General features: G+C 27.6%; 2 protein-coding genes across 2 annotated transcripts in view; one reads left to right on the top strand and one right to left on the bottom strand.

The window, feature by feature from the left end:
• The window catches only part of LOC119689530 (centaurin-gamma-1A), a 424,668-nt gene that overhangs the window by 188,242 nt on the left and 218,662 nt on the right, over positions 1–17,764 (top strand). The gene's annotated exons all lie outside the window — the stretch shown is intronic.
• On the bottom strand, positions 7,445–9,045 carry LOC119689537. Its single transcript, XM_038104381.1, has 2 exons — positions 8,891–9,045; positions 7,445–8,212 (listed from the first exon to the last, which is right to left on the bottom strand). Exons 1-2 carry the CDS (start codon positions 8,958–8,960, stop codon positions 7,509–7,511), a joined length of 774 nt encoding a protein of 257 aa, XP_037960309.1. The 5' UTR covers positions 8,961–9,045; the 3' UTR covers positions 7,445–7,508.

Raw genomic sequence — 17,764 nt, forward strand, 5'->3', positions numbered from 1 at the left:
AATTAACCAAATTCCCTCGCTGCGCTTAGCTCTTTGTTAATTATTTTTTGGATTATCAGAACCACGAAATGATTATTTACTGGAATTTACTAAAAGCAATAAAATTTCGTTTTACTACATTCTACTCATAAAATATTGATTAGGTGACGTTTTATTATTTTCAATTGACTAAAGCAAAAAAGGAAATTGTTTATAAATATAAAAATATTCTGTGGTTCCAACCACGCCCATTTGACAATGGATTATATATGTGAATATAGCTTAGTTCTTCTGATGTCAGGCCTTCAAGTTGCACGTTTTTTTATCTAATGCGACTGACTTTTTTTTTAGTATGCAGTTTGTTGTTTTTCAGTGACTTTTCTTTATCATATAGACTATAGCAGCTGTCAACTTAAATATTCTAAATGTTCTATTCTATTCCTTAAACTTCAAAAAGTAAGCTATATCCACTTACAGCATTATTTGAAAAGTTGCTTAAAAGAGTTAACTTCACTAACATCCGTTGTCAAATAAACGTGTCCAGGAACTAGAAAAAATAAGACAGTTCGGTTTATAATGGAACTCGAATTCGAGTAACAAAACAAGACTGCAACGAGATCTAAATCTCCTTTTCAACCACACCTACCGCAGTTGTGGTGAGAACGATGAAAGTGCCTTCCACTTACTTTGCTTCTGTCCGGCATTTGCGCGGCACCGCCTTTACACTTAAGAGGCTTTCTTTTTCGAGAATCTTGGTGAACTTCAGGACCTCCCTCTGAATAGCATTATAAACTCTGTCAAAGGTTCTAAATAATTTTAGTCCTTGGGTTATTAATAATACGTTAGTACAAGGGGTCTATAGACCGGTATAACCTAACCTAACCTACTAACATTTATCATTTATCATGCCAGAAGCCATTAATACTGTATTAAAATTGATAATACAAGATCATTATGTGACACATTGTAAGATTAAGTTTAGTTAAGTTATGTTAACTAATTAGTTATTAGTAATTAATTAAGTTTAGTGATTAGTTATTATTAGTTAGTTATTGTGTAGACATATAGAGTATGATATTCAATTATTAAATATTAAAAAAGAACCATTATAGTTGTTTCTAACTGGACTACATGTTTAAAAGAATATATTTTATTTATGTATATTATATTAAATATTATAAAATACATCTATATTATATATAGCGTATATTTTGCACTAAAACTAAAATATGTGGTCAAAAAATATAACAATAGGGATCATGGGCTCTAAAACTATACAGCAGTTCGGTGTATATAACTACATGGGCGTGTATCCTATAATTAATAATTTAATAATAATTTTTTGTTTTTTTTTTTTTTGTTTGCTTGAAATACTTCATATGTTTTTTTCATTACCACTTTTGTGTTTCGGAGAAATGAAGAACTTACAAAAACGAATAATACATCATCACGATAAGACAACCTTTTAACCATCGGCTTAAAGAAATGACTAGGCTCCAACGTAAAAATCAGTCCTGGTATCTAGAGACTTTTTGCTCCAACATATCAGAAATCGAGATAATATCGTTCATAGAAAAAGTCGAAAGGGGGTAATCCTATTTAAATGAGAGTTGCGAGCTAGTCCTTTGACAATATTAATATGTGTATCACTTTTAGATATAATTATTATAAAACCCTTAAAAACAAAATAAATAATTATTAATATTTAAAAATAAATAAATAATTATAATAAAAATAAAAAAATAATAAACTAATTAATTGGTTCTTACATGAAAGCATAAATAATAATGACTATGAGAAATGACTATTCTTTCAATAATGAAAGAATAAAAAAACTATATAATTCTAGGTTTTAAAATACTCGAAAAAAAAGAAAAATTAATTAAAATACATAAATTATAAAATATTTTAATAATTATACAAAATTATTTTAAAATGATTGTGTCCATGATAAGATATCTACTTCCAGCAGAGTAACCGGCAATAGTGACGATATTTTAGTAAAAAATTACTTTTTAATTAAGTAAAAATGCAAAAATACTATTGTCTTTTATAAATAAATAATTAGAAATAATTAGAAATAATTTTTCTTTGAAATAAAATAATTATAATTTATACATTATTATGTATAACATTGTTAAGGTTTAATCTAAGTATATTCTTAATACTACGATGATTAGGCAAAGAAGAAGGAATGACATAAAAAATGTCACAATACATAATAGTTTACTAGTATTGCCAGATATAAAACTTAATATATTTAATTTTTATATTTAACATATTATAATTTTTGAACAAATGCTATAAATTTGTATTTTCAATAAAATATTTATGTTTTAACTTAAGGCACTATCTTCAACAAAAAAATAACATATGCTTTGTTTTTTTTATATTTTCAGGTCAGTTCTTTAAAAAAAAATATTTTAATCAACTATTTTTCATAATTTATCGTAATGAGTACTTAAATATATTATTCATAATATTTTTTATATGTTTTGATGTTACAATTTTCAAGATATATAAACATTTTTCATATCGTAAAATTCTTAAATGAAAGAATATAAATACTTTTATTTGTGACCAAAACTTATTATTATAATAATTTGTTACCGGGCTAATTGGTCAAATTTTAATATAAATAAAAAGACACTAATTTGTTATTTATATTTAAAAATCGTTTATACTTTATTTCCGATATTTCGACTATCTTGGAAAGTCATCTTCAGGGAAAACTACACAAAATCATTTTGTGTAGTTTTCCCTGAAGATGACTATCGAAGATAGTCGAAATATCGGAAATAAAGTATAAACGATTTTTAAATATAAATAACAAATTAGTGTCTTTTTTATTTATATTAAAATTTAACCAATTAGCCCGGTAACAAATTATTATAATGAAAGAATATATAAAACATTATATAAAATTATAGAAAAGAATAATATATAATATATATAAATTATATATTATTATACAATGTATATATTTTATTACTTAAATAAACATTGTTATATTATTTATTATTGAATTGATTTTTTAACATCAGTTGTGGAGAAAGAAAAATCTTAACATATATAAACTATCGTTTTCAATAGAAAAGTTTTCGAACAGTTGTCGAACAGTTTTCGAAACAGTATTATTTTTAATAAACAAAAAGTTTTTGTTGCAATTTAGTGCTGTGTAATTTATTCAATTTCTGGTTTCATCAGGTTTTACTAGAAAAAAAATGCTTCCGAAAAGCATATTTTGAGTCACTATAAGTTTTATTGAAAGCATTTTTTATTTTATAATTCTTTAAGTATTTAAAGTCAAATGCTGGTATAATAATATGACTTGCCTAAGTTGCTTGACTTTAATATATTTGTTACTACTTACTGGGAAATACCTGATATATATACGAAGCGCTGCCCAGAATTTTATTGAGTTGAAGAGAAATTACTGTTCTAGATAATATTAAGGAAAATGTAGTAATTCTGTTAAAAAGACATTACTATTTATTGAACCTAAAACAAATATATAATATATATAAAATAAAAATATAAAAAAAGTTAAATATTTAAAGTCACTTGAGATGTGTTTTTTTTTTTTTCATGCAACAAATTAGAGAAAAATTTTAATTTGCCTTTTGAATTAATTTGTAATACAATCAAACAATTCCTTCCTTTATTTCTTAACTTCTCCAAGTAGCACATTGCGGTGATGACTTGAAAATATCTATTCACAATAAATGTCACTATTTTATTTGATAAAAACATTTTCATATCTTACCAAACTTTTACAATTTGAAACAAAAAAATTTGTCATTGGAGCCCAGATCTAGTGTCTAAGGATGATAAATTAAAATCTACAGCGTTTCAAAGATAATTGATTAAACTTTTATGAAATTGTTTAAACAATTGAATTTGTTAATATTTAAGTACTAATATAAACCGTTAAATTTCGAAAAAAAATTTTTCTCAAAACTCTTAGCTAAATTTTCATTTTTTATATTTTATTTAGATTCAGTTTTAAATTTTACTACGAAATAAAAATTTTCAGTGACCCGTTATTTTTTGAAATTTTTTAATATTTTTTTTTCTTCCGCGAAACACATCTTGCACATGCGTACTGCATTTCCATTGAATGAATTTTCAAAGAATATAGTACATATATTCTTATATAATATTTTTGATTTCGATTAGTAATAAAATTCTACATAAAACCCAAAAATTTCTTTACGTCATTAAAAGTATTTTTAAAAATTTATTTATCCTTCATATCACACCAAACACATACAACGATTTTTCAGTAAAAAAAAAAGGCATATATCACAAAAATTTTTTTTTTACTTTTGATTCAAATTAATATAGAAATTCTACTTAAAAAATAAATATTTCCACTGTGATATTCATTTTAGAAGTAATTAAAAAAAATTAATTAATCAGGTGTCCTTCACGTTACTCATACGCACCATAGTACCATAAAATCAATTTTCTAAGGAAAACGATACAAAAATTTTTACTTTTTATTTTATTTTGAAATTTAACGGTTAATATTATTACTTAAATATTAACAATTTCAATTGTTAAAACAATTTCATAAAAGTTCAATTAATTATCTTTAAAACGCTGTAAATTTCAAGTTTCTACCTTTTATAGAACTTGAGTTATAGCCATTTGAAAATGTGTCTACTATGCCAATTCTCAAAACCCATGGATCCATATCTCCTAGGAAAAAAATCACAAAATTTTTTCCCGAGATACGGGTCTTCTTATTTTATGAAAGGAGCTCATAAAAAAGATTTCAGCCAAATCGGAGATCATGAGGTCATTTTCTTTGTCAAAATCCGCCCGGTTTGTAAAAGAATGACCCATATAGGGTGTTTAAGTCACGGCAAAGACAAAGTAATTTTTGTTTTTTATTATTTTTCATTCAATCCTAAAAACAAAGCTCCTAGAAGTAAGCAATAATGTTTGAAAGTAAAATGCATATAAATTCCAAAACAAAATACCCATGAAGAAAAATTAATGTAAAATTTTAGGCGATTTAATATTTTATTTCTTGATTTTTCTAATTTTGTAAATTTTAATTAATTTTGATTTAATTGAAATTCAATTTACATTTAACAACATTTTCTTTTAAATAAAATATTTATTTATACGGACAGAGAATCAGATCTTGTAGTTGTTCCTTCAAAAAAGTTTTCACCGCGCTTAGATAGAAATATAAACTAATTTTTAAAAGTTCCTCTTTATAGATTTTTTATAGAGATCTAATTAGATAATAGTAAACTAAGTTGGTCAACTTAGTCTGTCGAAACTCACAAAATATCTGGGTATTAATTAGCTCCAAGAATTGAGACATTACTTTGTTTGGGACACTGATTGACTAGTAGCTATCGTTTAGTCGGCATTTCTTGTTGTTAGGAATATATCTATATGGTTTATAAAGTTTTTACTACACTATACTATAATCTGCTTGACAGAGTCATACTTGGGTGAATGTAAAATTATTTTTGTAGAACATTTTTCAAAAATTTGTTTCCTCTGATATATCGTACGCTACTGTTTGTTGTGAGATGTGCTTTACCCTAATATTTTTTTAACCATACTTCTAAAAAATATGATATCCCAAAAATTTCAATAGATATTTAAATCTTATAATAAATTAAATTTAAATAAAATATTTCTTTTCGAATTAACGATTATTATAAATACTTACGTGTAAATAGATTTCAGTTTTGATGTAAGTACAATCAATATTAAGTATATATTATTTATAGAGCTTGAGATTTCACTATTTGAAAGTTAATTTAAAATAAAATGTAAACTATTTTTAAATGTTAAAAATAAAAATTAAACAAATTCTTTTATTTCATTGGACGAGCTCATAAAAAAAACTTTAGTCACAACAAAAGTAATGTTCACACTTGATGGAGTGTGTAATTTTTGTTCTTCTGATCCAGTAGTTCCCAACCGTTGATCTGAGAGATGGTTAAAACTGGTCCTTAAATCAAACAGGTAGGGATAAATAGCTTACAGATTGTCTACTCAGACCTCACTTATTAGAATATAAGCACAAAAAGGTTGTAAGTAATTACATTAGAGGCTCATAAATTAGAACCACTTGATTTTTCAGGTAAAATGTCTAATTTCTAGACTTTTTATTTTTATAAAAAATGAAAAAAAAAATTAAAAATCTACATAAAAACTTTATTATACAGTTAAAATCAATTCTTATTAAACATTATTGTACAAAATATTCAATAATGTTTATTTCAAAAAGTAAATTATAACGACAGCGAACATAGTGAAAAAAGTTGGCTAAAATAGGTTACTTTACTTTAATCCGTTTTCAAATGACCGTACCCGTAAATCAGCATATATTTTATGGACTTATAAAATTAAACAATTATCCGTTTTGTATACTTTATATGCAGTAAAACATATATTGACTTAGTTAATAATAAATACTATAAGTTACTTGAATATATTAAGTTGTGTCATACAGTGGTTATCCCGGTATAGCTTTTAAGATCATTTAGTCTTATAGTACCTAAATATATATATAGTACTTATAAAACGTAGGCTACTAGTAATAATATCATTATATTGAGTATTGATTACTTATCTATCAGCAAACCAATGTATTTAGCTTCGCATTTGTGTTTCTTTCCTTTCTTTTCCGTAGCCCACTTCATTAGACATATCTGATTTCTAACTCAAATTTTTATATCCAAGAAAGTAGCAGTTTTGAAAAGTTCAGTTCCAAAAACATAACTTTTAAGGAACTCTCGACCTAACCAAACGTATTATGCTGATTTGAATTAAACATTTGTAGATCCTTGGGCGCAAAAGTTCGTACTGGATGTTTTACCTGCTGGAAAATCCCACATGACTTTGAAAGCACTATATAGTGATTTGTGAGATTTCAATTACATTTTGCTGATTTGTATACAATGGTAAATTAAGTATATGAAACCTTGGTATGAAATGTTTTTGGCGCCGGTATCTTTAGATGGAATGTCCAATTCAACCACTACATAAAAGTCAGTTTCTCATCTCTTATCCAATGTTTTAAATTAGATTTCAATAATATGAAATTTCTACACAACTAGGCACCCCATCTAGCGTGCAAACTCTATTTAACCATTTTTCAAAAAAGAATATATATATATTTTTTGAATAATTTTGTTTTTCTCTCGATTTGAGTCCGGACTACTTAATTATCTTAAGTAAAGGCAACTAATTTTTATGCAATAAATTAAAAGAGAAGTTTTTACTCTTATCTTGACGAACTTTGTGTTTTAAATAAATTGATTTAAATCTCAATTTTTTTTTGTGAAAAAATATTATCGATAATTGTTTTAGCACAACTTTTCCAGTGAATACATTTATGTATGATTTTTTTTTTTTTTATCAGAGTTAGATAATGAATTTTCATCTTCGATTATTATAAAATAGAAAATGTAAATATTTTCGGAAAATCTTTATTTTGTCATTTGAAAAATTATTTTTCTTATTGCATCAAAATATACAAAATCTAAAATAAATTAGGCTTCTGGGGGAATGCAAGCTTGTTTTTCACCATCCTCACCACCGCCAATGCTGCCAACCATATCAGCTAAAGTCATATCATCCAAAACATCGTTGATCATTGGCAAGGCAACAGTTTCAATAGTTTCAGCGATCATATTTTCATTTTCATTGACAGCAAGTTCGACAGCTTCAGCCAAAATGTCGTTCATTTTGTGATTGACTGTACCATCACCCAAGATACCCTCAATATCAGATTCAACATCACCAATGTGGGTACGTACATCCAAAGACTTAACCTTCAATTTACCGCTCAAAACACCCAAAGAATATTTCAATGTACCGAAAATATGCATATCCTTAATAGCGAATTTAGCTGGACCAGCACCAACCATGTTAATTGTGAAACCAGCTTTTTTCATCATTAGACGGAAATCGTACAAGGTATCAACATTGACATTATTGAAGATGAAACGGAAAGTAACTTTGCTTGTGATGGCATTAACTTTCATTTCATTGATATCGAAATCATTCAAGCCATTCAAACGGAAGCTATCAACAAAACCGTGCAAACTGAAGGCAGGGTGGTCGATATTGATTTCCTTGTGCGGGATTTTGAGTGGAGCTAGTGGTGGAATTCCAAGACCAGGGAAACCACATGGCATTTGATCACGCAAACCTTCGATGACATCAACAACGGCACTTGAGATTGAACGATCAGCTAAAAAAATAATACAAAATATTTAATGAAATTTATTTTGTTTATACAAAAAATTAGAGAAAATCTATTGGTATTCTATTTTCACTAACACCGCCTATTATTTATTTAGTTTTTATTTTATTTCTTTTTACTCAATATATTCCTCTCAATTTGGAAATATTTTCTGCTTTGTTTCTCTCTCTTTTTTTCAAGTTTTTATTTTTTTTTCAAATTCTTTACATTTATAATTTTTTTCCGATTTCTTAGTCTTACTGGTTTCGGCAGTATTAAAATTGAAATTGTTCATATACATATATCTACCTCATAACATTATATACGTGTATTGAGAGAGTGTTTCTCTATCTACATTCCGATTAGAAACTACAAGTGCGAATGAAAGCAATTCTCAGAAGCCTCATGTAAGGTCTGTTGAGGTAGATCACGTTCTGCCAAATATATATATTTTTAATATATTTTCTAGGTAAAAAAAAATTATTAAAACAGTTGTGATATAGGGTATTCATAAGCTTAATTTTTCACCCAATGGAGCTTATAGCAATGTATTTAAAAATGGAAATAAAGAAAAAACTATATAAGTAACTTTATAACTTTAACCATTTCTGTAATTTAAGAGTTAAATATGAAATTTAATTATATTATATTTTTTTTTTTAATATATCATAAAAATTACAAACTTACCAAATGGATCGACAACTTGTGTGGCTGTTGCAAAGGCAACAATTGCCAATAGTACGAAAACGGATTTCATTTTTTTGAACTGCTAATAAGTTTTTCAGATACTTCAAATAGAACTGCTCGAGAGACTAACAGTCACTATACTACCTTTGCGTAAATAATTTGTATTGGCTTTTATAGATTGCCAAACAATAACTGTTTGGTCTATGGAAGCCCCTTGACCACATTCCCGAAATGTTACCTATATTTAGTTGGATTCAAGAGCAGATATTTAGCACTCGCATGTATGTAGGCACAGATAAGGCATTTTTTGCAGGTGCTGAAATATTTCGTGGCAAAAACACTTTTTTTTGTAGAACGTCGTATATGGATTATCTTCGTCTTATCTTTCTGATTTGCCATTGTTGTTCAAATTATTTTAATTCGGTAACATCTAAAAAAAGAATCAAAGTACTTAGTCCGTTGGTAGTAGTAATTTTTGATTTATTAGCCACTTTATGTTGTCAGGTGAAATCAATAATTGGTTCATCCAATGCGAGTTAGTAAAATATACTTGACAATTTTACTGCGATCAAAAATTAATCTATAATAATATTTTGAGAAGAAAAAAAAGCATTGAAACTTATAATTTTATAATTTGTAGAAATAATTGCAGTTTTTTCTTATATATTCATTAAATAAAATAATGTATTCGATTGTAAAATTGTCTTTGTGCATTTTCTAGATGGCTCCAAAAAAAAAAAATGATTACCTAGCGTGAACCTTACGCAACTGAAACATAATACTTTATATTACTGATTTCTGTTCATAAATCTTTAATTCTTATGGAATTATTATTCTGAAGCTTTTTTAAATTTTACAAAACTTCAATTCATTATTTAAAGAAATAAACATTACTCTGAGAAGCGAACGAGAAAGTTTACAGTTTAGCGCGCTCTGCTGCTTCCCTGGATGCGTTTATATCATTCTAGAGACCATTAAAGGAAGTACTTGCATTTAATTTCTTTAGCCTGGCAATAACAAATGGAAGGCACTTAAATCATATACAACTTCCCGGTTAACATGGGCTAGGTACCTATAATAAAATTAGATCCTGGGATTTCGACTACACTGCAAGGCTTACTGCAGTTCTTTCTGATCATTGAAACCCATTGTAGAAGTTATAATCCTCACTGCAGCAGTTGTGAGGAAATACTTTCTCTTTCTCTGTTTCTCTTTAACAGTTTGTCAAATTGTTCATCGATAAAAATGAAAGACCTGTTAAATTATAGTCTATATTCTTCTATCTTAGAGGTTTTTGCGAGGAATATGGTAGTAAAACGGCGAAAAATTGCTAATTGAGGTACATGGAAGTTATCTAATGACCTACTTGTGCAACCAACCAACCAACTCTGAGAAGTACCCACAATTTTTTATATAAACTTTATATTATTTTATATAATCTTAACACTAATGTAAGTGAAGAAAACATTAGTCTAGTTAATTTATTTATATTAAGTGGTCAAGTGAATATCTCTTGAACACCAGGAAACAACGATTAGATTTAGCACATCCATCTGTTTGTCTGACTACTTGATGTAACTGGCGCTTCTTCGGTCTGGGTACCTACTTGTAGAGATATTATTAAAAACCATTTATGACAGTTTGTGATATACAGAAACTTGTTATGAATCCAAATAGCAATTAAATCCGAATACATGGTTTTAAGTGAAATTTTAATAGATTTTTAACAATCCCAATGAGTATGGTAGGCTTTTGCATCACTTTTTTTTTTTTAGTAATTTATTAACATTTCGGTCTAAAGAACAAAAAAACAATGTTTATAATTACGTCAACAACTTCTTATTACGATGAGACACTATAATTGAAATCTATCAAAACTGACTTTGGAAATCTAATTATTTCATTTTTAATTACTACAAGGCTTAACACATAATAGATATCTGGGAAGTAAAGAAAATGCTCCTTCTCCTATAACTATTGATATGATAGAATATATCAATAGTTTTCTATTGATAGTTATGAAGACGTGTTTCAGACGTCACCTAACGGTTCTTCCTGACGGGCTTTCCATCCGCCCGTAAGAAGTTTTTAGGGCAGTTAAAATCCCTCACTGATTAGGCTCTCGAGCTAATCAGTGTTTTGACTGATTAATATTAATTGTTTTGACTTAAGTAATTTTCTTCTCAAACACATAATGTAATTATATTATAAAGGAAAGTTAATTTTTAATATCTCAATGAAAAAATATTCAGAAATACAAAAAAGTGGTTTATATACGTATATATATTCATAATCATAGTAACAAAGTGTTATTAAAAAATATACTTAACATTACTTACTACATTCGTTCAGTAATAAAATTCTTCGATTTGAAAGGAATGAACAATGATGCAATAAAATTGGAAATGGATTCTGTTAAGGGCAACCTTGCGCCACGCACCATTGTTAACAACAAAAAAATATTGGAAACCTGACTTTAAACGTGATCGTACGAGTGTTTTTGATGAAGAGCGTTCGGGTCGTCCAAAAGAGGTCACAACTGTGTTGAATGAATCAAAAATTAAATTGCGTGAGATGACAAACAGCAGAGATGACAAACATATTGTATGATTGTGAGTCCAATATTTTGCATGAATATTTCGATATGAAAAAGCTTTCAGCAAGTGGGTACAGGGTTTGCTAACATTTGATCAAAACCGACAATGACTTCGTCATTCAAAACATTATTTTGAAATGTTTATGCCAATTAGTAAAACATGGACCCACTATTTCACACCTGAGAGAAAACAAGACAACAAGTCAGAGAATGGGTACAGCCCAGGGTAGTGCACCCAAACAACCACGAACACAACAATCAGCTGGAAGTTTTGGCTTCCATATTTTGGGGTTCAAATGGAATATTTTTCATAGACTGTTTGGAAAAAGGAATAAAAACCTCAGCAAATATAAATGAATTATGGTACGAATTGCTTTCTCATCCACTAGATTCTCCAGATTTGACTCCCAGTCACTATTACCTATTTCCAAACTAAAAAATATGTCTTCTGGAGAAGAGAGGATTGCATCAAATGATGTAGTGGAATGAGAAACTGAGGTATATTTTGGAGAACTTGATAAATTGTATTATTTAGAAGGTATCCAAATGTTGAAAGATCATTGAACTTGGTGTGTCGAGCTAGAAGAGGACTATATATAAGCATAAAATATAATATAATCCAAATTAAATATAATCGAAAATTATTATTTAGAAAGGTTATTTATCAATCCATCTAGTATATTGTATTGTAAATAAATAAATAGATTGCAAACAGTATGCCAATTTCTTTTATTTAAGATCAGTGACGTCTTAGCAAAGAAAATCCAATTCAGTAGTTGCTAAAAAGCAACTTTAGTAATCGACGATTTTTTTTTTTCATGAAGGTTTATTCACACTTAAATGCAAATATGTTGATTGCACATGGAAAGTGCAATTATTTTATAAAGATAAATTGAAATAAAATTTATTTTCATAAAATAAAAATAAGTTTATTATATATTTCATTAAATATGTCAATAAAATATTGACTGATGCTGTTTTCTTCATATACGTGAAATATACATTTTTTTGCAGGCTTTGTAAATTTCACGGATATCTTTATGATTATATGTTATAGATAATTGTAGTTTAAATACAAAACATGTTAATTTTACTAAAGTTGTTTTATTGTGAAATTATAGCATTTAATATATGATTTAAAGAGTTATACTGCGAACCAGCCAAAATACATTCTGTTGGTCATCTTGCACTAGAAGTTGTTGTATTAGCGAAAATGTGCATTGACGTTATTTTTTTAATATTCCATATCAAAATTTTTATATAAATTCGCTTTAAGGCTTTATATATATTTTATTAATATTAAATAATAACACCATTTATATCACATTTTGTGTCTTATTATAAATATACATATTATATTAACAATTACTGTTGTTATTTATATAGTATTGAGTATCTTTTTTTATTTATATGCTATATATTTAAGTGTACATATGTTAACTTATTTATATACATATTTTTTTTTTTTTACTAATAATAAAGTTTTTAATATTTTGGTATTATTTAATTTATATTCATTCATTTAGTTTTATAAATACTTAACTTGAGAGTTCCTTTCATCTAATATGTCTTTGTCGAGTTCATGCTGGACCCATTTTCTTGAAAATCTTGACCAATTACAAGACCTGGCACTAAACAGCATTTTGAGCTTTGGTTAAGATTCTGGGTGGTCTTAAACCCTGAGTTTTTATATGTACGGTAACACTGTAACAATGTACCAATATTCTAAAGTGGATCTCCTAAGGATCGCTGTTATAACCTAACTTGATACTTAAACTTTACTGTCTAAATAAAAAAAAGTTTGAAAGAAATTAAAATTAAAAAATTTACAGGTATATACCATATCTGTAATTATAAACCTGATATTATTCAACAACCGAAAAATGAGCTTTACAATTGAAAATTTTAGTACATTGAGCGGTTGTAAGATTACGCACTTTAGTATGACAAATCTTAAACCAAAAATGTTATGTCTTGAACCACTGTTTTGTAATATCAAACAGTCCTGCTAAATGACGATTCCATGATGGATAACCCCTTAGGAATAGGAATAAACGTGGTACCAGCTCCCAACGGAGCGGATCATTGTGATCATTGTCGATCTTTTGTGCTGCAACAGACCCTAATCGAATAGAAGACATAACCCTTTTCATGTTCTGTCCCTTCCTGGTAATAATTTTGTTGATTATTTGACTTTATATTGAATTATTATTAATAAATGGCACTTAACATAAGTAATAATAATAATTATAAAATAATAATAATAATATTTAATATTTAAGTTTAAAACAAATTGTTATTTAGGTATATAAAAAAAATGTTAAGAGTTAAAATTAAAAATTAATTAAAAGTATCTTAAATTAAATGAACAAATAATATATAATATTTTGAAATATAAAAAAAATTTGGCATATTTTTCCTATAGTTTCTATATAAAGGGTATGAAAACTACTTGGGTGGTGCTGTTGCATTGTAAAATCCTAAATATAAGATATAATATAAATTAATAAAGAGTATTTAAATAATTTATACATTATAATACCAATGTTTTCTTTTTCAATATAATGTCTCACTGAGATCCTTTTCGAAAATATAGCAATTTTTCTATTGTCATTAAGTGACGTCACATTTTAAGTGCTTTTGTGTACAAAAATATGTACGTTTCAATTTATCTTTTAAATAAATTTTTAATTTCCTATGAAGAATTCATAGATAAACAAGTAGAAATATTTTGATTTAATTGATCTATGGCCCCATATAGAGTTTAGTGCGAACAAAAATATTCTTGAATGAATGAGTTTTTTGTTTTTTATTTTTGCGTTGAAAATTGTACGTTCGTCACCAAAGCTTTGCCAGGCTAAGAAATCTTTGTACTGGCAATCATAAATTTTTTTAATCAATCAATCAAATTAAAAAACCCAGAATATATAAACAAGTAATCTTAAATATCAAGAAAACAAAGTAAATAAAATATATTGATGAAAAAAGGTCAAAAATGGAACAAGTGCGATTATCGCTAAATTTTTAAGTATTTTTCAAGTAAATTTAGCTCCATGAAATAATCAATCGCGCTCTCTGTTATTTATATTAGATTATGTGCAGGGTCTCTATTCCTGATTTATGGACGTTCTTAAGATTAAGAACATGCAATCTTTTAATGATTTCTTAGTTTTGTGTAATGCAATCAAAATAAAACAATTTTATTTGTCAAACGCGTAAAAGTCATTAGTCTGCAAATTTTATAAATAACATTTCTTTTTTTCTTATAACATTAAAGTTTTTTTAGCTCTATTTAATCAAGAAATTTTCAAAATTCTAAAAAAGATAATTTAATTGATATAATGTTAATTATATTGATATTTATTGCATTCTATTTATGTACATGATAATCACTTTTTTATGCTGCAAACTCTACTCGTGATCAACTTGCACTTATTGCAATTTAAATATGGCAAGATACAGTGGCGTACTCAAAAGCTGGTTAAAGGAATAGTTAGCCCCTCCCCTTGGCAAAATAATTTAAAAATAATTAAAACTATGCAATTCCGATACTATTTTTATATTCAAATATATTTAATTATATACTTTGAAATTCAATATTGAATAAAATGGTACATTAGAAACATTTGAGGAACTTTTAAAAATAACTGTGGAAAAAGCAATAACTGAAGAGTTAGTTTTTGCTATTAATCAAGGAGGACATTTAAATAAAGTTCTTGAAAAAAACACTAGAAAAGTATATGTTTCTTTTTTACTTGCACTTATTGATATACACTACATATTCATGTGTACAAGGTGAGATGAAAAAACTGCAACCAACTTCAGACTGCTGTCATTTCTAAACCGCTCGTCCCACAGCTGTCAGATTTATTCTAGTGACAGCTCATTATATTGTTTACAAGCGCACAAAAGCATTTTGGTGGGAATTTTTCAAAAAAAAAGTTATTTGTGATGGAATTCAAGCGTGATAGTGTGATTGCTTTGCATTTGGCTGGAAAACCACAAGTGGCTATCGTTAGAGCCCTCCAGCATTTAGAAGTGAATAAATGTTTTGTGTCTCGTACCATCGCTCGTTACCATGATACTGGTAGCGTAGCCCGACGTCAAGGAAGTGGACGAAAAAAAACAGCAACATCGGCAGAAATGGTTCGAAAAGTGAAAAAGCGAATTGAACGAAATCCGCGTCGCAGTGGACGAAAAATGGCTCGTGAGCTGAACATATCGCAATATGCCATTCGGCAAATATTGAAAAATGAGCTTGGACTAAAGCCATTCAAGTTCCAAAAAGTGCAAGATCTTACTGATGCGCAAAAAAAAGTTAGACTCGAAAAAGCTAAAGAGTTGTTTCGCTTGGCCGAAAGTGGTGAACTGCCGAATTTGGTTTTCTCCGATGAGAAACCATTCGTTATCCAGCAGTTTGTAAACAAACAAAATGATCGTGTTTACTTGCCAGAGAGGTCAGCTGAAAATTTGCAACTTCGGTTGGCCATCACAACTCAAAAGCCGGCCATGGTGATGGTGTGGGCCGCCATAACAGCCGATGGTCGCTCGCCGCTCGTATTCATCGACCGTGGTGTCAAATTAAATGCGCAAATCTATCGCGAAAATATTTTGGAGGGAGTTCTGAAGCCCTGGGCACGCAAACATTTCGGCCGCAGACCTTGGACATTCCAACAGGACTCAGCACCATCGCACTCAGCACGCGCCATCCAAGAATGGTTAAGAAATGAGGTTCCTCGCTTCATTTCCACCGCACAATGGCCACCAAAATCTCCGGATGCCAATCCGTTGGACTATTGTGCCTGGGGTATTTTGGAAAGCAAGGTTGGAACTAAAAAATACCAAAGTGTCGATCATCTCAAGCAAGCGCTTCGCCGAGAATGGGACAAAATACCGCAGAGCCACTTTCGGCGGGCCAAAGGTGGCCAATTCGAACAAATCTAAACCGATTCTCAAATTTGATGTTATTTCCGACATTTTTTGCTTTCATTCAATAAAATTTAAAAAAAATGAAAAAATTATGGCGTTTTACTTTGTTGCAGTTTTTTCATCTCACCTTGTATATAATAAAATTGCTGCTAACTAAATTATTAAAATTAATTATTAAAATGAACTGTAAAAAGATTTCAACAAAAATGTTCTCTGGCATGATCCCCCGGGGCATAGTCTTAACTACACCACTGACAAGATATTGTATATATTTAATATACAGTATTAAATACGAATTAACTTCTATAAAACTAATTAATTTTTTTGTATACCTATTATCCTCCTATATGTAAACATAAAAAACGCATATATAAATATATATATATATATATGAAACGTTGGAATAGAATATATAAAATTATATATAATTATTAGCTACTTAGATTAGACTTAGCTACTTAGATGTCAAAAATTTATGAGAATACCCTGGGTAGTATACCATTTTTAAAAAGTTAAAGATATCCTACAATTGGTCGACTATTATAAGTCAATTCAATTTGACAAGACTATTTATGTACACACTATGTTTCTATATAATATACCCTATATATTACAATATATAAAAAAATAACTGAATTGAATGGATTGAGATATGTCTTCACTAAGGAGCATACGCATCATGGCAATTTCTCAGTAAGTAATTTACAGTTCAGGGATTTTAAGTAATCCTAACTGTAAGACAATGTAATAAAGTATCGCGATGATGCGGAAAGCAATGCACCCTTATATCTAACCTAATCTAAACTTATTCAATTTTTAATGTAATATTTAATGTTTTATTTTTTTATATCATTTTTTGTTTTATAATATATATAAAACAAACAGTTTACAAATTTATATTTGTATTTTATTTATCTTTATTTTAATGGATTTTTATTTTATTTTCTTTACTGATGTATTTATTTCTATTTTATCTCACATTTATATTATTCTCATTTTATATTTTTTAATTAATTAATTAAAAATTATGTTATGATATATATAAGAAGAAATCAAATACAAATAGATAGCGAAGGTAATAGTGAAAACCTTTTCAGTTCTATTTATATTATATCTATTTATTTATATATATATATTATTTATTTATATATATAATTTATTTATTTATTATTTTTATATATTTATTTATATATATTTATTTATATATATTTATTTATATATATTTATTTATATATATTTATTTATATATATATATATATATATTATTTTTATTATTATGTTGAAGCTATTTGAGCCAGTGCACTTCAGCACTTTTACTCTTTCTTAACTCGAGGTATTTTCAACACCCC

Source organism: Teleopsis dalmanni, chromosome X (assembly GCF_002237135.1).
Source record: "Teleopsis dalmanni isolate 2A chromosome X, ASM223713v2, whole genome shotgun sequence".
Classification (NCBI taxonomy): domain Eukaryota; kingdom Metazoa; phylum Arthropoda; class Insecta; order Diptera; family Diopsidae; genus Teleopsis; species Teleopsis dalmanni.